The sequence below is a fragment of the Sylvia atricapilla genome, chromosome 2 (assembly GCF_009819655.1).
Source record: "Sylvia atricapilla isolate bSylAtr1 chromosome 2, bSylAtr1.pri, whole genome shotgun sequence".
NCBI lineage: Eukaryota > Metazoa > Chordata > Aves > Passeriformes > Sylviidae > Sylvia > Sylvia atricapilla.
In genome coordinates this window covers 2,204,491-2,226,969 of record NC_089141.1, presented here as the reverse complement: position 1 = coordinate 2,226,969, position 22,479 = coordinate 2,204,491, and the positions used below count along the sequence as shown (strand labels likewise).

Genomic DNA, 22,479 nt, shown 5'->3' with positions numbered 1-22,479 from the left:
AGGAACAACCATAAGCAAAACATTACCCAAACTGCTCTTGCAGACCCCTCCTCTGTTACCCTTGCATCCTCCCTAGAAGGCTTTTTTTTCCCCTCCTCTCTCTAATCCTACATGGCAACACCTATGGAGAACTGAGAAGCCTGTGCATAGCAAAAGAAATGTGAGTAAATGAAGGGGAAAAGGGTGAAAGAAGTTTCTGCTGTACAGTAGCATGGACCTGACCTCATTATAATGCAGTATTTGTGATTGGGTGAAAGTATTAGTAATGAATAATTCTTGTCATCTATAATTTTGGAAGCCCTTTGCAGTGGGGAAAGGCTGGGCCACTGGCACATTTCATAACTGATACAGACATAAAAAGAACTGGTCAAGGTCACAAAGCAGCTTCAGGGCAAAAACTGGAGGCCAATGATAAGAGCCAAGAGTCTTCCAAAGCAGATTGTGATGCCAGGCAACATGATACAAAGAAAGGCTGGTTTCTGGAGAGCCCTGAGCTACCACCTTTTGAATTTCAGCTGGATTTTAAAACCTTCTTGCTCTGCCCCAGTACTGATATATGCACAAACAGCAGTTAACTCTGAAAATCTTGTCTGTGGGTTTTCTCAGTGCTTGCCCTCATATGCTGCTTTCACATCAAACTGATTTTAGTGAGGAAGAAAACATCAGCACTGAAGTCATTCTCTGCAGGAAGCTGTTAACAGCTTCCTCTGTGCCTGGCTCTGAGAACTGACACACTGCTAAGCCAACTAGAGAAGCTGGGAACACCTCTATGATAACAGATTTAGGAATTAAAAGCTGCAGGAAGTTCTCTTCTTTTTTTCCTGCCTCTGAAGAGGTGGCTGGCAGGCGTGGCTGCCAAGATTCCATGGGGCCCTGGCACAATCTGTGGGAATACACAAGTCTGAGAGTAAGACAGACTTAATTAGCATAACTAGTCTGGTGACCAGGATGCCATGGCAAGGACAAACAGAACTTTGAGCTTATGAGAAGATGGGATTAAAACCTGTTTAAGGGAAAAGATTTAATCAACCCCCTACAATAAAGATGTTGTAAAATGCATGAGTTGCTTGTATGATCTTTTAACCTTATTATTGTAGTAGAAATTATTAACCTCACTGAAATGGTTTATAAGACTTGGAAAACGTGAGGAAAATCAGATTCTGATCATGAATCAGTCTTCCCATCTCTCCATCAATAACCGATAAGATCCAGCCGCCAAGATCCCACTGGAGGGGACCATCCTGGTCTGCAGGCTTCTGGCCTGCACACTGCAAACAAAGGGACAAAAAACACAGCAGAAGCTTCTCTTTTCTTGCTGTCCTGCATGAAGGAAGCTGTGCAGTGCTGGGGAGATCACCTGGCCAACAGAGAGGAAAGCCAAAGGAGCGTTTCCCGCGATCCGCGGCGCCTGGATGGGATCGACTTGTCCACTTGAGAACAGATGAACCCACAGACACCAACTTTCTCCCCAGTCAGAGGAAAGGGGAAGTGGGGACACGTGAGGAGAACAACGTGGTGAGACCAGGTCAGTCCAGAAGGGGGAAGGGAAGAGGAGGAGATGCTCTGAGTGTTGGAGCTGAAAATCTTCTGCAAGCCACGAGGATTATAATACAACAGTTTCTCCTGTCATTAATGAAGTGTAGGGGGGGGACATTGTGTTCACCCACAGCCCATGAGAACTGGAGAATGTACAGGTGAAAAGCTGTGATCTGACTTGAACAGAGAGACCTTTTGCTTTCAGAGATAGAAGAAAACACTTTGCTCTCATACTAGAGCAGCTCAGCCTTAAAACCTGTACCCTATAAGCTGAAATGGCCCACAAAAGCAGCTGTGGGAAGACTGAAGACTCAGGAGGGATTTCATGATGCAAACAGCATTTTTCCAGGCAGACTGTTAGCTGTGAAAATTGGAACCATGCTGGAAGAGTTCACAGGGAGCTGCTCCCCGTGGGAAAGACTCTATGGCACAGCAGGGGAGACTCCTCTCCCTGAGTGAACTGAAGAAAGATTCCCTTTAGAAGGGATAAACTGACTGAGAATCCCAGGTTTTGTCTCTTGGTGTAATTGGTGGGAGGAAGGTGCTCTAAAGGTTTATTTTAATTCTTATCATTCTTCTTTTACATCTTTTAAAGTTTTCTTAGATCTTTTAAAATTTTAAACCTGTCTTGCCTAAACTATTTTCTCCTAATCCTTATCTCACCCCCATGAGCTTTATTTAAACTGACTTTTTTCTTCCTCCTCTGCTCAATTACAGCGGAGGAAGCTGAGCAGTTGATTTTTGTGAGTGCACTGGTGTTTGGCCAGCAGTCAACCCACTACACCTCAATGGACCACATCATCCCAACAGCTAATGAAGGGGGAGAAATTGAAACCTACTGCAGCATTTATCAATAATCAAAACACAAATATGTCCTGTTTGTTGTTATTTTATACATTTTGATGCTCCAGAATTTTATTTCTCTTTAATATACTTCCATGTGCACAGAAATAAGACTGAAAATGCATTGTCCAAATAGATTCATCAGAATAAACTGGTACATGTTTATTTACACTGACTACTCAGGCTTCATAGAGGCTCCACATTCCCACCTTTACCCAAAACTAATACATCTCAGAAGAGCAAAAGAGAATGTGTTAACTTCTCTTCTCAAAAGTAAAAGAAAAGTACATAAAAAACTGGTATGAACCAGCAGGTGAGGAGTGCTTTGTGATGCTCACCTATCAAGAACATGGCTGAAACGAGGAACTGAACAAATCATAAGGATAATACAGTACACTTACAGCAATCTCACTTTAGATAAATACTAGATATAGACATTAAGGCTCCCTGCAGCCTGCAGGCTACAACACAAAAGGTAAACCACCAAACCCAGTTAGTCACTGGCAAAATGCCCAGAGGGTTTGGCAGTGTTACAGCTTCACAGCTCTTGGGACTTTGTTGGGGATCACCTCTGAAGGTGTTTTTTGCATTGCTGAAATACAGTTTCCTGATATTTTTCATGGTGCCTCTGTAAGATTCTCAGAAAGTGGTTTTTTTGTTAATCTAATTTGTGTCACAGCATGCTGGACATCCATACAGTGTATTACCTGCTGTTTTGGATTAACTTCTGTTTACATTGCCAGGGAAACTACCTAGAGGAAAACAAGTGAGAATACACTTGCAGAAAATACTGAGTTATGCTAGACTATTTATTTTTAGACTGTTTTTCACTTACTTACCAGTAAAAGCAATTCTAGGAAAATAAACTGTTTGCATAACAACTGTTCTTTAAAACATGCAGTTTACATTGGGAACATTTCAAATGGAGTTATGAAACCTTAAGATTACACGGCAACATACCAATTCAATACATTATTAATATCTCTGGGTGAAACCTGGGATTAGGTCATGGCCATGGAAGGGAACAGGCATGGGAACTAAGAATAACAAATTTTAGGGGGGAGGGTTATGGTATTTTAACTATCAGTTCATCAGAGGGAAAAAAAAAACAGATGAGGTGAAAATTAGATCAATCATTACCAATTTCTTCCTACTATATTCCTTCCAAACTATACTATAAGAAGACAGAAACATATTTTTGGAAGCAAGGTAGACAAAGCCTGAAGTAAGACCACTATCAAAGAAGAAAACAGACATGGGAAGTGAAGACAAATGGCACAGTCAGTCCTGGGATTCTGGCACGACAAGGTGGGAGAAAAAACACAAAGGGAAAAATAAAGCTGTGAAATTCCCCTTTGATGCTATGGTATAGAAATGGTCTCTAAAGAAAGATGGTGCTCCTGGTATGGTCACAACAAGAACGCTGTGGTTTGGGTAGAGGGCAGAGAAGTATAAGGGGAAACAAGAGGGACTTGAAGCGGTTAAAGTCACCAAATGATTTCCACTTCTAACTCCATACTTGAACTATGGTAATGGTTGGCCTAACTGAACTGACTGCTGCAGTAAGTTCATGACAAATACAATACCACCCTGGTATAAAAAACCCAAAACTAAACCTCAGCAACCTGAAGGCATGAAAGAATAAGTGCTACAGCAAATCACATACTGCATTCAAACACAGAGGCTTAATAATTAAGTGCAATATTTCAGGCAGGAGAGTTTTTGTTTCTTATCTGCTGCCATACATTTGCAAAGGAGAACCATGCTCACTTTAGCTCCCTGTGGGAATTCAGTGTCACTTTGAAATACCTTTCATTATTAGATTCTGAGCTTAGACAGATATCTGAAGGAAAAACACCCTTGTCTGATTAAACTATGGGTATGTCTGGGGGCACCTGTCTACCTAATAATTTCTAAACCTGGTGACAGAAATCAATATATTTTGAAAGCTAAGAGGACAGACACCAAAAATAATGAATCTCCACCATGTTTTATGAAAGCAGGCAACAGGTATAGAAACTGATGCCCTGGATGCCTCAGCTACAGAAAAAAAACTGGAGCAAGAGCTGCAGTTGAAAATTCCTGCAGGACAGACATGAGCCAGACTGTGACCTGCTGCTGGCAGATACATGTGCTGGGGTCAGAGCAACCTGCAGCTCCTTCCCCAGGAAACTGAGGCTCAGCCTGCCAGTTTGTGAGCAATCTGTGTGCCTTGGCCAGTGCCTCATGTGCTCCACCAGCTGCTCTCACTGCCTGGCATGTCACTTGGCTGCAAGTGTCCTTCAGACACAGCTGGAGACCTTGGCACCATCTCCTGCCTTCTAGTTCTTCCTGCTGGCTGGGCTGCTGAGTTTGCTCTGGCTCTGCTCTTTTACTTGGTCCTTAATTGCAGTGCTGAGCCCCTGGTCCTCTGATTTTAGCCCTACTCCTGAGCAGCCTCTCCTCTTCCCCCCAGATCTGTTAAATATCTGCCTCACTGATCTTTGTGCAGGTCTTTTCCTTTGCCTGATCCTAGGCTTGTTTGACTCCTTGGGTCAAACTTTGATTGCAAATCTATTTCTGATTCCACTGATTTCACCTGGCAGCACCACCAGACCTGGAAAATCCATGTCCCACACACCCAGTTGCTCACAGTCACTCATGTACCACGCTGGAATGAGACTAACTGTAGAAGGATGACCTCAGAACTCATTCTAAGAGCAAGTACAGCCTAAGCCAGTGGTTTCAAAAGACTTGAGGAGGATGATAATGTCTGTGCAGTTCAGCTACAAATCACAGATTTGCCTGAGAAGACTTCTGCAGTTCCAGGCTCTGCGTGTACTGTGGCTTTGCAGTGTCAAACTTTCACTGATGTGATTAATTTAGCACTAGTAATAGAGCAGTTGAACAAAGGAAAACAAAAGTAAGAGGAGGGACTTGAATTACATGACTGAAGTCCCTCAGGTTTCTGATTTATTGGCTCCAGCACCTAAGTGAACGACTAATTCCAGATTCTATATGGATTATTCAAGTAGCATGCAGTCACTTCAACAAAGTAGCCCATGAACAACATATAATACTCCTCAGAAAAAAATTTTCCCTAGCCAAGTTGTATTAATGTGCCTGTAGGAACATTTGTGCAGTACATTCCAGACAACCAGTGTATGGAGTGAAATTCACATTATCTGTCTGCTGGGGTTATGCTGGAACTGTAATCATTTTCATGCCAGCAAATAAGATACCTTAAATAAAACATTAATTTCATCATGGCACAAATCTAACAACTTATCTCCCTTCAGTCATTGTCATGCATCTTATAAGACTGTTACTCATAATCTCCTAGAAGTTATTATTGTTTGTTTCTGAAGGCAAGTAAGCTCAACTCTGAAATTTATTGTGTGTCTAAATTAGAGATTTTAGTCAGGACTTCCTATTCCATCAGAGAGACAACTGACACAGCAGACCAATTCCAAATGTACATTTCAGAACCTCTATCCCACTTCTTAGAAAAATACTAATTTTCAGGGAACAACGTGAAGAGAAACCACAAAGCTCAGCTCAGAACGTTCTGTGGTTCCTCCCCCTATTGTACTCACCTTCATTTTCAGTGTTGGCTGGAACAGAATCCACTCCAAAGGGGTGCCAGGGCTGAAGGTCATCTAGGCTGAAGTCTCCATCCACTGGGAGAAGTTCAACTGTGGTCTTTGTTTCCGTCAATGAAGGCATAAGAGCATCGTTTCCATAGCTGATTCTGGGTTCGCTGATCATATTGGCCAAAACATCATCAGAGTAGTTTTGTTCTTTCTGAAGTAATTCATCTGCAAGGAAATTTCAATGCAGAAATTAACTGAAAGAGCCAGCATATCTAAGGATCTATTTTCAATGCTACTCAAGTAAGAATTCACTGTTGTGAGATTCTGATTTCTTATGATAAATAAAAACATTAAGGCTTGGGACAGTCAAAACCCCATGATAGGCACTGCAGATAAAGTATTTTTTTGAAACACCAACCAGAACTGCTCAATGCTGTTTCCTACCCACATTTCCACCACATAACAGATCACAGGTCTATGCTATACACATTCCTTGGCTCTTCCCAACCACTTTATAAGCATAAAACAATTCCCTTCAACTCAACATGCTGCTGTAAGTCAACTGGTGAGAGATCCACAGAAAGGAATGTCTTTATAATTTCTCCTTCCTCTTAAATGCTCATTGACAAAAGCTCATCACAACTCTTAAAATCTAAATATTAACTATATTAAACTGGGTTTACTATAATACACCAAATCTGAAGAAACATTTGATTTTTTTAACATCTATAACTTCATCATAACATTGAACTAGTTCTTTGTTAAAAAGCAGTAGTAGACATCTACAACTGGTAGTAGTAGTAGCATGCAAATTATTTTACAAGCTACCAGCACCTAAAGAGACAAAGTATTATCTATGCTGTGGAGTTTCTTTTCTTGATGCAAGGTGATAACAATCAAAGCACTTTTCAGCTCCATCAAGTGTTTATAGGACAGACTGTTCAACTCCACGTTAAAAATAAGCTCAGAGGTTATGTGTTTTTCCTTACTCCTGCTCCCTTCTCACATCAAAGTTCCTCTGCTCTCAGTGCAGAAAAGACATGGACTTGTTGGAGTGAGCCCAGAGGGCCACAGAGTTGACAGAAGGCTGAAGTACCTCTGCTGTGAGGACAGGCTGAGACACCTGGGGCTGTTCAGCCTAGAGAAAGGTCCTAGAATAATTTCCTGTGGCATTTTAATACTTAGAAGGCCTTTAAGAAAAAAGGGCTAAACTTGTTATCAGGGCTTTTAGGACAAGGGTGATGGTTTTAAACTGAAGGAGAGTAAATTTATGTAAGATATAAGAAAGAAATTTTTCACAAGGAGGATGGTGGTAGATGCCCTGTACCTGGCAGCATTCAAGACCAGGCTGGACAGAGGTCTGACTAAGCTGATCTAGTTAGATGCCCTTACTCACTGCAGAGAGAGCTGGACTAGATGACCTTTAAAGGTCCCTTCCAACCAAAACTACTCTACAATTCCATTCTTGATCCCTCCTGCTTCACTGACATCTGTTTTTGTAGGAAAAACATATTATTTGCAAATATTTTGAGGGAACCTGCTGCACAAAAGCATATCCAAGTAAGCAACTGCAATGCAGACTAATAACTGCTAATAAGGCACCAACAGTGAGCAGAGCTAAACAGTTCATAACAGGAGACTGTAACAGAGTGCAAGTGAGCACATGAGAACACATGTGGCAGCCGGTGATACAACAGCTTTTATTCAGACTGTCTTCTCTGCACTTCATTAAGGATCCCCTGATTGTCACTACTTCACACCCACATCTCTACCACAGAGCAAGTCAGGGACATGAATCACCACCCTGCTGCTAAACCCCTTCTGCTCCTCCAGAGGGGCTCCCTCATCTCCTTCATCAGTGATGAAGGGCATCGAATTTTCTATGCACACCACAGCTTTAGACACCTCAGCAAAATCTTCTGAAGGTTATGTTTCTCCCAGATTTATACCATGAAGCTTCATGCCACAGAAGTACAACAAAACCATGCAGCAGCCTCAGTAAGGACCCTCACCACCTCATGAGCATTAGAGGTGCCACTGCTTCACTGCCTCTATCAACAATGATAATAAATCTCTCAAAGGCCACCTCGAGATGGCTGATGAAATTCTCTGCCATCCTATTACACTAAATTCAGAACATTAGAAATAAAAAAAAAATATGTTGCAACCTCAGCTCTGGGGCAAACACGGGTTCTGAATCTTGGAAAATAATGTTTTAAAATAAATTTTCCAGTTTAAACAGTAATTACCTGAGCAGATGGTAAGACTAATGTGAATACAAGATTGAATTCTGTGATTTAATTTGTCCATCAGAATGACTTATTAGGACAGTACATAAAGTCTGTGTCAGTCACACTACATTGTTTTTCTTTTCATGGTAATTTTACTGAAACCAGTACTATTTTATGACACCTACTAAATCTTCAGCATAGAAGTTAAATCTGATTTTGTCTCACAACTGCACTTACACTACTCCTTTTCCAAATTAAACCACCTCCTTTTATCAGAAAAGAGACAGGTGAAGCACCTTGATATTCTGAGCAGACACTGTCACACGACATAATTTTCATTAGCTAGGAGTGAAGAGGCTTTACAAAAAAAAGCTGTATTTTAGTGGCCTGAGGGAGAAGTCTGGTGTCCATGTGCCTTGCAGGGAGCCACAGATGACAGCAGCTGAGAACACTAACCTCATGTCATCACGGACCACACCAGAGTGTTCCAGGACTGAGCATCTTTGTACCCACACACCTTTCAAAATCTGGAATGGTTTTGGGGCACAGCTCCCCTTTTTCCTGCTGCTCTCCCCATCCCCACAGGATGGTGTGGGGCAACTTTTGAGACCTGGAGCTCAGGCAGCAGTGGCAGGGGATAGTGCTGGAGAAGCCCCAGCCATTCCTTTGCCCACTTTGATAGGGCAGCACCCATCCCATACAACTCCTGTCCATCGCTCAGTGTCACCTCCAGACAGCTCCTCCCCTTGGAAAGGGACAAATGGTGCACAGAGGTGAGCTCTGGCAGTGGAGGAGCAGCATCAGGGCTGGTAGAGCACTCAGAAGAGGTCACCAATGCAGACATGGCTGGGCCTGGCAGGCTGACAGAGAAGGGCTCCAAACTCCCATCATTACATCCAAATTTCTGAGGGTTGGGAGTGATCACACACAAAGTCTTTTTTAAGACAACCCAAGCAGGAGCACATGTTGCCAGCTCTGTTTTTTTTTTCCACTCAGCTGTGGCACACAGCACGGAGAAGAAGTGACCTGCACAATAGCTCCAGTGAGGCAGACAGATACTACAACCAGCAGATTATGATCCCATCCATTTTACAAGCAGGAAACAATGGCCACATGAGTCAAGCCCATCTGACAGGATGAATCAGACCCTGAGTGGCAGTGAGGAATTGGAAGTGCCTGCCATGCTGCTGGAATTCATCACACTGAGGCATTTGCATCTGCATTGAGTAAATGATTGGCAAACAATTGCTTTAATTGTTGAACTGTTAAAAAAAAAATCCCCTTAGGATTTCCAGTTATTGATACTACTGGCAAAGCCCAAGATCAATTTTTCAGGGCTGATTTTGTCCCTAGTATTGATGGCTACTTGAACCATCAGTTCCACCAAAGCCACACATCATTTCCTCCAACTCAGTTCCTCCAGAGTGCAAAGACAAAGCCCTAAATCAGCAGGGACACAGCTAGAGGCCAGGATGTGCATTCAAGACTCTTTCAGGGGTTTTATTTGTATTGTGAGTATCTTATTATTAGGTGCTGAAAACATAGAGATCCTACGTTGCTCCTCAAAACTTCATCTCACATCAAAGCAACAGAACAAAAACTCTGAGAGTTTTCCTACAATAAGTGTCTTTTGCTTGCCTCATTATCTCCTTGTAGCATTCTGCTAAGCCTTGCCATGGAGAAAAATAAAGAGGATGGCAAATCTTTCTGTCCCTCTGAGAGCATGTGCTCCAAAGCAACCATGACCTTGAGAAAAGACCACACTCAGCTGGCACCTCAGACCTCCCACCAGCCCTGGATTTGGTGTGAGAGCACACAATTGCTGCTTCTCCTCCAGGCACTCAAATTCTCCTTTAGGCACTAAAACATTTTCTTTCTCAGGATAACAGACATATTCACTCCTAGTGTTTTAATAAGATACTTGTTGCAGTTCTCATAACACCTAAGCAAGTTTCACTCATTTTTGGACTCACTGCAGGCATTTCCTCATGGGTCAATACTCCTCAACAACAGCATCTAGAAATATTGAAGTGCAATATGTTTGGGGAACTGGATAGAAGTGTAATACCACTCCATACTCCTTTCAAGACTATTCTCTCATCCTACAAAGAGTCAAATGGAGCCAAAAGCAAAGAGAGAGCTGAAGAAAAGAAATAAAATTTACTACAAAATATTCTGGTAGATACTGGAACGTTAGAAGCTATTTGTCTACAATGTCCCAAGACCACAGTTCTATTTGCAAATGTTTGCAAATAGCACTGGGCTAGAAAAGATATTATGACAAGTCCCTTCAAAGCTGATGGAGCCTTGGAGTGGCAAAACCCATGTTATGTTAAAACATTACCTACTTTACTGTCCTACAACATTGTTTCCAATGTTGAACTCTGGGGCATACTTCACAGCCCTTAACTGGCACAGCTAGGACAAGACATAATGACAAAAATTTCACATGGAACAGCTTCTCTTGCTGTCCTGGACTGCCAACAACTCGTTAGCTATCCTTCAAACCATAATTTTTATTTAATTCATAGCTTATTGTCTAAAATTTCCAAAAATAACTATCTTTGTTGTGTTTTCAAGGAGGCCATCTTGATGACAAGCTCTGCAATCACTATCATGTGCCAAGACCATTGAATTTACTAGAAAAGCAGCTTTAAAACTGCCAATTGTAATTCTGGAGTTCTAGAAAACAATTTCTTCAATCACATTAGAAATGAAGTGTGTAAGAGAAGGGAATACAGGTGACCTCACCCCTGGTGAGTCACAGCTATAGCCAATAAAGGTAAGTGTGATAAAAGGCAGTGGGTGAGCTGGTGGGGAGAATCATGAAGGAGGAGGGTCATGGGAAGAGAGAATCACTGCTGTGAGGTATGTCTGGGTCTGCAGTTACAGCCTGCAGCCACAGTCTAGCTGGATAAAAGCCTGCATTCAGAGTCTGCAAACTAATATCTGCAGTCAGAGGCTGCAAGGGAAACCTCCAGTAGGAGCTGGCTGCAGCCAGAGTCAGTGAATAGTTGGAGTCAGGGTGGCTGAGCTGTAAAGAGGAATAAACCAGGACCCTTCTCATGTTTGTGATAACAAACAAATCTCAGCTCATTTCTATTCTAAAAGAGGGCTGCTGCAACATAAGTGCACACAAACCACCTCGAATTAGGAGTAGTTAAAATACCACCAAATTATATGCCATAGTTTTGACCCAACATCAAACTTTCTCTGTAAAATGTAATCTACATGGTAGAACATAGATTTGATGCAACAAAGACTGGCTCAAATGAACTCATACAAATGCAGAGTCTTTTTGCCTCACTCACCATCAGTGACCATTCAGTCTGAATTGAACATGTGTTTTTCCCAATGGTACCTGCTTTTGAGCGTGTGCTTTCAAAATAACAAAACTAAAAAGTGTCAGCAACCTCCCTGTTCTTAACAGCAGAAATTACAGAGCAATTGAGTCACAGCCTCATTTGCTTCGTGGCACACTTACTGCCTTAATCCAGTCTGAAGGGAGCTTAAATCATGCACATGCTGGATTAGGATTCATGAAAAACACCAACACATTTATTACAGCACATTTGGTAAGAGGTAACATGCTTAGCTGCAGCTTTCAACTGTAAGCCTAATTTATGGGCAATTCAATATGTCATATTATCTTCTAAAGCAGTTGCACTGATGTAATGCAGTCAGGTTTTAACTAACTTTGACTGTCTGCATCTTGTCAGCTGTATGAATCCAAACTCCCCCAAACTGGTAAATATGAAAACAGGACCCTCCTGTGCCTTACCACAGAGTGAAGCCCCACTGAATTTCAAGTATTTTGTTATTTTAAGATGTTATGCTGAATCAAACACTGCATGATCATGACATTGCATACTGCCATGAGTCATAATTATAACATTATCAAGCTACAAAACACAATTATGTGGTATTCAGTGCTGAAGTAATGCATTTGTACAAGTCAAATATAATTTAGGGAGACTCTGATGAGAATGCCACTGAAAGTGAACTGTGTGCTGGAGGGAGGAGGAGTGACTTAGTTGCCTGCTTGCTTTGAAGATGATGAAAGAGGAATGATATGGCAGATCATCCCTGTGAAATACTGGAAATGAGCCCAACCTGTAGTGCTCACATCCATCCTGACAGAGAAACACGACCATGCCATCAGATCTAAGCTCTCTTCTCACCTCCTTGACAGCCTGGGAAATTATGCCACAAGTCTTTTTTGCCTGGAAATTTTTTCAGTGATATGTGTATCTCTCTCTCTCTCAGGGCTAAAGGGAGAGAGAAAAAGCAAGAACCATGGGAAAAAAAAAAAAATTCATAGTTCTGATTTTCTGTCCTTCAGACATATCACCATTACATAATAGCAAGTAGCAGCCAAAACCCTCCACATTTCAAAAATTTCTTATGTGTATGAAAACCTTGTTCAGTGAGTTGAAAAGAGTTTGCCCTTTTCAAATTTTCAAAATGTGAACATTTAAGGTATCATGAAACAGTTGATCTAAAAGATTTTTTCTAGAACTTAATAAGAGAATAAGCATGCCATAGCCTTAGACAACAACCTTGATAGCTAAGAACCTAATTTTAGAAAAAAATAAACATTTGAACTTGAGAATAGCTGCAATAACTAGAATCATGCTAAAAAGAACGTGCTTCTACTAAATAAAAAAAAATCACAACTTTAGCACTTCCATTTCTTTTCCACTTCTCCCTCTATTTCAGCACATGTGGATTTTGCTGTTTTCTGAATCAACATCATAAAAATAACCCAAGTGAGTTTCCTCCTGTCAGCTGGTACATGGAATAACATTTCAGTTAAATCTACCTCACAGACATTTTGTCTTAAATCATTAAAACCCTCAATGATGTTTAACTAATACACAGAGCAATTCTCCTTGTGCAGGTAAATCACAGGTTGTAAATCACAGTCTATAAAGCTTGTGTAATCCAATTCAGGAATACACTTACTACCAAGTAATTTCAAAAATGACCTCAGTGTCTTTATCATTAGGGATGGACTTCAATGCAAATTTAGTTTTGTACTTGGCTATGTAATTACTGAGCACTCTGAGCAAAGGTTCATGACAATTTTCACACCACTTCATCAGCCTGCTATGAAACTCATGGTCTGGAATTTTGACTAATTTTCCTAGAAGGTTAGTATGACACTCTGCCTCCAGTGACAGAAACTTTAATTAGCACAGATCCATAGTTATCTGACAGCTACACAAACTAGCTATTAACTAAAATTAAATCTCAACATATGACTATAGCTAAGCGCACATTTTAAATTTTTTTTGGTATTTAATAGCAAGTAATCTGATTAATAACTGCATTTCCTCCTCACTTCAAAGCAGAGAGCATTGAAGCTTGTGTCATCTCTGAGAGTTATTTAACAGAAATTAAAGACCCTACTCTTTCCCAAAATGCCTTTTTGTCAATCTCTCTTTGCCTTCCTTGCATTCCCTCCTCATTTAATCTGGTTAAATTAGGCAGTTTCTCTCCAAGTAAGACATGGAAACAATCTTATAGGAATGCAGATCAGATCATATATAAAAAATACTTTAGGAAAAAAACAATTGAAATAATACCATAAGCCAGAACATATAATGTATATCATCATCCTGATCCACAGAAGGCACTGTGACAGACTCTCCAAGTTTAAATTTAACTCCACATTTAATTCCAAATTAAAATATCATTAAAATAGGCTGAAAATAAAATAGGCTGAAGAGTCTAAATTAAAACAAAGAAACAGCCTGATCAATCCTCACTGATATTACTGCCAGATGAATCAGGAATCATTATTCCTGCTCAGGCTTGTGTGAAGTAGAAAAAATACCTTTTTCTAGGTACCAAGCACCTTTCCCTCATAAGTACCTTATAAGGCTTATAAGTAGCCTTATAAATACCTTGTAAGTGAAACTTCTCTGCCCAAAACCATGTATATGAAATATCACTACAGAATTTCACTGTCTTATTTTCTGAAAATAATTACTTGCTTTATTTATAAATTATTAGTTGGCCTAATTTACTGATAAAAGTAAGTATATTTACTTGCCAAACTTAGAATACACAATACAATTTAAAACTGCAGTAGGACCTAAAACTACCACTTCCTAACACCCCCCAAAAAAGTCAGCTACCCATCATTTCCTACAAACACTTCTAAAGGTCAGACTGTAAATCTCACAACAAGTTTTGATGTGTACTAACCTTGGAAGCACTAAATAATCCATTAAAAATACAAAAAAATCTGAATGTGAACTTGTTGCGATGATGCTTTAAGATTTTAGGGTTTGTGTTTTTCAGATCCTCTACTGCATTAATGTACAACTCTGAACTCCATAGAGAGGGTAGTTAATTCTCTTCACATTTTGGTCAGACAGAACAATCCTTCTAGAGCTGAGATCCAAGGACATCATCTGCCTCAGGCCCTAAAAAGCATAAACCAAGGTGAATGGGGAGAAGAGAATTGGGCATTTATGACCTCATTACCTGAAGCTGTAATTGGAGGATTAACCCCTGATAGGCTAATAGACTAAATTTATAATTATCTGAAAAAGTCTTGACCATTGTCCATTTTGGGTGTAACCCCTTGGGGAGGCTTCATCTGCCCTTAATGCACCTGAAAGCCCTTCATTAAATATATCCACTTCTATCCTTTGAATTTTGTCTGACCTGTTTCTAAGTAAGTCCAAAATAGGCATCAGCAGCTGATACCCTTGGTCAAAAGAGACTCTTTTTAAATTTAAATCCAAATTTACCAAACCTGAGTTGTGCACTGCCTGCTTCAGACAGTAAGTATTTTGCTTATTTATTAACTGCAGTTTTAGCACCTGATAGGGCAGATGTATCTTAAGTTGTCAGAGTAATCCAAAGAGATCCATTTATTAAATTTACCCAATAGATCTATAAATATCTAAAGAACTGGAACCCAGCCCAGGTATCACCATTCAGAAAAATGCATTTTTTAGTGACATTTGGTATATGAGAATCACAGGCAGGAGAAAGCTGCACTGAGGAAAGATCACTTCATTTGTAATCCCACGTGCAGGGGAACTCTCAGGACATCATTGCAACATCTCCATCAGCCCAGCCCATTCTGTAAAATCCCATATTCTATGGAATTTTTTCCTTTTTATCCCAATAGCAAACAACTTGCCAAGGAAGAACACCACAGATACTCTTGACCATAACACACACATGTGAATTTCCCCTCTGCATTTCTGGAAAGCCAGCTATGCTTCAAACAAAATTTAGTACACACTCACTGGCATTAGAGGCTTATTTCACCAGAATACCTGCCCACAGAGATGCAGTTCAGACTTTAGTATTTAAATCCCTCTGGATAACAATTCCAGAGACTGAAACATTTAAACCTCTCCTGCAAATAGATGAATTATTTAGAGTGAAAGATTTAAACACTCACTAAAACAGCAGATGGTCAGAAAATTTAAAAATTACTTTGTCTATAATTTACAGGTCCACAATTATCATCAGTTTTCAGTTCTAACACGTGGATCACGAGACCAGATTTTTTAGAGGTGCAAGTGAAACAGAACAGCATTATTCAAACAGGAGGAAAACATTCTCTTAATAAACTTAGTCACTTCTACTAACTTTTTTATTCTGATTAAATTTCTCAACTGTCCCATACCTCTCCCTTATAAAAAAGCCACCTCAATCCAAAGCCACCTGAAGCCATTTATCCTTTTCCCAGTATCTGAGCCCTGGAGGAAGCTGGCTCTTCTACTGACTGAAGTCATGGTCACAATATTTATGAGATGGAAAGAAGGCTTGGCCACACAAAAATCAGGATTCAGGTCTTTTCTGGAGAACAATAGTGCCCATGATAGGACATAATAGTCCATTTAGCTATAAAAGATGGGGAGGATATAATACATTGCTAATGAAAGCTCTTCAGAACATCAGCGTCAGTGATGCACATTTATAACTATTTTAATCATCTACAATTCTCTGCCTAATTTCCTATGACAGTTAAATATTCTTGGCCAAAAATACAAGATGCTTAGAAGATAATGTTGGATTTATTTCCAGGATTTTTTCCCTTCTCTCCTACGCTATGAAGAAAAGGACATATCTTATTAGCAGACAGAGCTGAGTCTCTTAAACATAAAAAATGCTTTTTCACTGAGAGGGTGACCAAACACTGACAAATTGATTCTGGGTGGCCTTGCTTTAGCAGAGGGAATGGAGCAGATGTCCTCCATCCTCCCAAGGCTCTGTCCAATCTCAGCAATTCTGTGCCTCTGTGACATTGTGATTCCCTACATAAACATCATACATCACCTTGCTCCAACAAATGGCACCTTATTATTAATGGTATTTAAAATAATTGTAAGAATATTTGACAGAGATAACAAAGTGGAAAATCTGATAGCCTAGTAAAGACCATAGGCTTGTGATGATTAAAGAAAAAAAAAAACACCCAGTAAAAAAAAGCTTAAGAGTGTTTGTATATATATATGTATATGAATTAAAAACTGATGTCCTTGGGTGGAAAAGGTCTCAATTGTTCATAAGTCACTCCACCTGGGCCATATGTCAATATTTAAGCATACAAAATCTATCTCAATGTTGCTTTTGAATTCAGAATTTATTTGCTTTTGTGGAAGGGCTCTGCTATTCTTTTAGCCACTATATATATATACATATATATATATAAAACCAATATAAATATATATATATATACACATTTTGCTAGGATCCTAACAAACAATCTTTTTGACTGAATGCTACAGGCCTCCAAGAGAAAATACTAAAGATAAATAGCCACTTCACAGAAAATGAAAAGTTTTCTTTGAAAAGCTGAGGTTACTGGATACAGAACGCCAAATCAATTATGGGGAGAAAGCCCAGGCATAGTTAGTGCTGGGAAAAAAAATCAGGAATCCTGATTTCAGTGTACCTGTGCAAATACACATCCTCTGAAGGCTGCTTTTGACTGCCTATTGCAGCTGCATTACACTTACGGGCACAAAGGCAGGAACAAACACACAAACACATCAAATAGGCTCTTTAAAACTTGAAGGCAGGTTTTACAGAACCTTTGTAAGACCTACATATTATTGTCCTACTTCCACAAACACTGCTTAAAGTCTACTGAGAAATTGCTGTGTGGTGTAGATATCCAACAAATCTCAATGGAGTACTTGCTGTCACAGAAAAAAAAAAATGTGCTGGTTTTAAAGAGATGAGGGTGAAAATTCAATACTTCAATACTTTAGCAAAGATGGTGTTTCCTTGCATCCAAAATTGGACACTTCCCTACACAGCAGCAGCTAAGTGCCTGGGGCAATTTAGAAACAATTCCACTGATCTCCAGAATGGTAGAAAGTGTAAAACTTAATAGGAATTGTCCAGTTTTCCCCAGTTATGCCTTTTTGCCATTACTGCAAATGCTCACTCTGTTTACACTGTCTGGATGAAGCACATTTGTCAACTAGTGCAAAACCCAACTGCCCTGACAACGAGCACCACTAGTAACTATTCCTTATCCTTCCCTGTGCCAGTTCACTGAACATGGTGTGTCCCAGTGCAGGTAAATCCTGGAGTGCTAATTCATTTACCCATGCCTCAACAACACTGTTTTACTTTACCAGAAAAAAAATAAAATTAAGCCATTATAAGAACTGATGCATGACGTTATAGCATCAATCAGATGCTACCAGTATTTTTGCCTCTAGTTTTAGAGGAAGGCTAGAACTGGTTTCTATTAAGCAACCCAGGACTGCCACCTCTACAAACAAAAAGTAATTTCAAACCTTTTCCAGTCTAACACACTCAAATTGAGTTACAAGGTAATTATGGTTCTTACTTGATATGAGCTACACCATTCTGTATGATCCTATTACAACACTCTTGGGAAATTTTAAACCACTTTTTGACACAGTCAATATAAGTCAACTTCCCTTTATTATTCTGATACCTTGACAGGCCAACCCAACTTCAAATACAGGTTCAGAAATCATAAGTATTGCTTCAACACCTTTAACATTTTTGAAAGTGGAATTCTTCCCATCAGCTAAGTTTTAAGACAGAACAAGGAAGAGTTACACAAAAAACAAGACACTGAGAAGTCCCACTGCAGTCTGACAGACATTACTAATTACATGTTCAAAACATAGCATTTTAAGGGAGAGGAGGAAGAAAACAATCACAGCAGGAATGGCACCAAACCAGAGACACAGAATATGCCTTCACAAAGCCTCCAGGAGCATGCTTTGGTTTTGCAGTATCAGTCCCCACACCACTCTGGTTCTGGTTTTGAACTGTCAGCCTGTGGCAAGAAACTAATACCAATAAACCCCTTAAGAAGGATACCACAGAATGACTGAGAACAGCATCATAATTTGACTCTTGGAAAGAAATGCAGCAAGGCTGTGAACTGACTGCAAATCAAAATTCCAAGCTAGAAACAAGGAATCAAAAATGAGTCTAACAAAGGCTGAAAGACCAGAACCAGCTGAGGTGGCCCTTTGTGTACCACTCAGACAGGTATTGGGCCTGATGATTAAAGAAGTGTTAAAAGAAAGGAAGTCTTCAGACATCCTGAGTCTGCAGCTCGTCCTGTTTCTAAAAACACTTAGAAAAATCTTCAAAGGAACCTGCAAGGCAAAATGTCAAGAGGCAAATGTCTCGTTTCAAATTTTGTCATGCTAAGTTGGAGCACATAAATGCTTAAAATAGCACGTGACCCACAGCACACTATATATATCTGAAAGCAGGCACTGATTTTGGGTCAGCCTGAGGTTTGCCTTCTCTTCCAGGCACATAATTTGGGTGTGGCATCCAGAACATGCTGCAGAAGAGCACAGGACAGGCAGAGTGGAACAGAAAAATGAAATAACAATAGTTTGATTTTATTTGTCACGGGACAGATGAAATAATTCTCTTTCACTTACTGCTTGTAACTGAATGCTGCTGAGCTTTGGTACAATATTGCTGTTGTATTACTACAGTGCTTAATATTTCCCCAGTGTTGGGCTAGAAAAGTTGAAGCTGAGGCCATCAGTTTGGAAACAAGGAGCAAAGACAGAATTAAAAATTCAGATCACTGCCTGCCCACGTGGCTGATGCACAGTTCCTTATTCAGAAGCAACTCCTGCTGTGCTACTCTGCAATAAATTGCCTTTTACATACATGGATAAGCAATCTAATGAAATAAGGATTTAAAGCAGGATGTGCTCAAAGGAACTGCTGATTTCTCTTAAAGCCTACTATGGCTTTTTCTGGGTTTCCATGAATATTAAACACTTGAGGTTTATCAGAGGGAAAAGGTGGGTACAAATACCTAGGGAGGCAAATAATCTGCTCAGAATTTTTTTGTTGTGCCACTCTCCTATTCATGAGGCATACTCCTGCTCATAAGAAACTCCATTTACTGCCAAGAACTACATCAATTGCTAAGAGTGACCTGTTTTTTTAGCACATTTAGATCCTTGCCATTTGAGAAATCACTTTGCAGACAGAATGCCCAACAGTCTCCTGCCCAAATGACCTGCTGATTCTTTCCATGCTTTTTCAGAACAACCATGGTGAGGTGATCCCTTTCTACAACTCTCAGACCAGCTCCTTTCCCCCTGCCCCATCATGAACAAGAGACAGCCAGCAATATCCTTCCTTCACATGTCTGGAATTTGCTGCTACATTATGGTGCCTGAAACCCTCATGGGGCATTTACACATTGGTCAAAAGTTTAGGATTAAAGCCCTCACTTAATTTAAGTGCTGTTTTCTACCCTCTGGAGTGCTGTGCTACTTTGACACACACTGTTAAAGCCAGCAGACATCAGCTGGTGATGTTAAATTTTACAACTCTGTTAAATTTTACCCTAAATTCCTGCCACCATCTTTGCTGGACTTATGAAAATAAGAAATGGCTGCTCTTAAAAGGCATAAAAGCCTGTTTTAAGCATAGAACCTGGAATTTTATTTTTTTTTTTTGGATTCTGCACATTAAAACAAATGGCTGTAAGCCTGCCTTTTAAGGTAGGAAATTCAAACACAGCCTGTATTTTAAGGAAACTTCAAATGTCCAACTGCTAGACTGTGATCTATCTGATCAACTCTGAAAAATAGGTAATAATATTTCTAGCAATGAGAAAAATTGAGTGAAAACCAGCACTACATTGGATGTAAGAGGAATTAAACCCACGGTACAAATTCACAGGGGTCACAATGGGACAAAATGCTTGACTCCAGTCAGGAGGCAGAAGAAATCAGAAGGTTTATTTACAATTCATTCAGCCCTTTTATAACACACTGTGCTAAAAGTCACATTATTGATCCACAGGGCTGACACCTCTGCCATTGGCTCAGTGACAGAAATAGCCAACAGCATCTGTTGGTGTGGGAAAGGAATATAGTTTACACAAGGTTGTTTTGGGGAAAAGAAAACTGTGGAAAAGTTTCCTTTGAGAAGAGCTCAGCAATTCTGAGAAAAATATTGAGCCCACACACAGCAAACTAGATCTGATTTATATTGATGCTCCTAGAGCTTTTTGTTTTGATTCAGAGAAAAACTACCTTTGTCAGAGCTCTGCTGTCTACAGCAAAGATGATCTATTCCTCATGGTTAAAACTGTTCATGAAGAACTCCGTAGCAGAGTGGAACTAGAAACCAAAACTATAATAAAGAAAGAAAATGAACCAAAACTATTTCCAACCATGTCTCCTTACGTGTAATTTATTAGTCAGACACTGTGTGAGATGTTCTTACCCCATTTATTTTTCAAATTTCCTACTGACTCAGATTTTCTAAGTCAACAGTTCCAACAAAAATTTAATCAAACATTTGTCTTTTTAATAAGAGTTGTAGTATTTCTTAGGAATGCTACGAAGTGAAGTTTTATCAGAAGTTTACCTCTCCACAGATTTTGCAGCTGTAATAATGTCCTTTTCCATGAGTTTAGGAAGAGCACAGAGGCTAGGAAAATCAGTAGTTTCAGGACACAATTTCAAACAGGCTGATCAGAGCTAGAAGGCTCAAAGGTAGGATATTGTCTTCTTGAACAGATGGGAATGACCACCACAAACTTTCATTAAAACCAACATGTAAAACCAAGTATACAGACAATATTATCAACGAGATGCACACTGAACCTGAAAGACATTGCATTATGGAAAACTATTTTATCTAGATCTGGTATTTTACCCAGGAAAGTTAGTACTTTAATTTGTGCTGCCTAGTAACTCCAAATCATGGGAGCTTTGTATAAATTGCTTTAAACTTTGCAATGCCCTGAATAACTTTTAGCACAGCCTATACCAACAAAAAGAAAAAGAAACCAAAAACAAACAAACAAAACCTCAGAAAAACCAAAACACTTAAAAAAAAAAAAAAAAAGGCAAAGAAAAAACTACTTAAGAAACTGACAAACATTTCCTTTGTGATTTCTGAGCTACTCTTAACTAATTAGAAAATAACAGCTTACTAATTTTAGGCTCTTTTTTGTCCCTAAAAATTAGTGTTACATTTGATATTAGGAGTCAGATTTTTGTAAAGCACACAGCAGTTACTAGACTTTTGATCTCACGTCACTTCAAAGATTCTGATACTCTTATTCCATCTCAGTAGATAGAAAGAAGAACAAAATTTACAGGAATGTCCTCAGCAACAAGCATTAACATTACCAAGAAGAGAAGAAATTGAAATTGGAAGCAAAAAACCCCAAGGGAATGATAGTAATATAAAAAACAAAACTAACTGAGCATCTCAAAGACCTCACAGTACTGACATATTCTTTCTACAGAAATGATATGCTTTGAAATCATCAATAAGATGTTGTTCCCCCCCTAAAATGACTCTACACTCACAAACTGAGACTGTTGATTGTGCCTTATAATTGTGGAGCACAGAATCACATGGCTAAGGACAATTACTAACAGTTACCTTTTGGCTGCCTCCCAGTCCCTTCCCAATTTTCTTGATCTCATCTCCAGCTCTCTCAAGCAGAAGCACATCTCCATCACGATGTACTTTGGGCAAACAAATCCACCACTACTCCCTGTCCCTCCCTTCCCTGTGTCCTAAATGCATCCCAATCCTTACTTCAGTGGCATGCCTCCCCTCCCTCCCTCGTGTTTTGAAGAAATTAATGACTTATTTAGTCAGCTGAAGCTGCTTATTAGTGAAATGAATACATTAACTGCCATTTGGCACAGCATTACAACTTTGTGAGAAAAGCTGCTCCAAACCCAACTGTCCCCCATCGCTGACCTTTACATTTAGCCATCTGTTATTTTTTTTCTTCAAGACACACACATTAGCAAGGT

The 22,479-nt window shown here is 39.8% G+C and overlaps 1 protein-coding gene across 4 annotated transcripts in view; it reads right to left on the bottom strand.

Annotated features, from left to right (window-relative positions):
- Positions 1–22,479, bottom strand: part of APP (amyloid beta precursor protein) — a 180,186-nt gene that overhangs the window by 19,307 nt on the left and 138,400 nt on the right. For all 4 annotated transcript variants that reach the window (XM_066340654.1, XM_066340656.1, XM_066340652.1 and 1 more), the window contains one exon: positions 5,955–6,176. In XM_066340654.1, the coding sequence (XP_066196751.1) occupies positions 5,955–6,176 (222 nt within the window). The remainder of the gene's footprint in view (positions 1–5,954; positions 6,177–22,479) is intronic.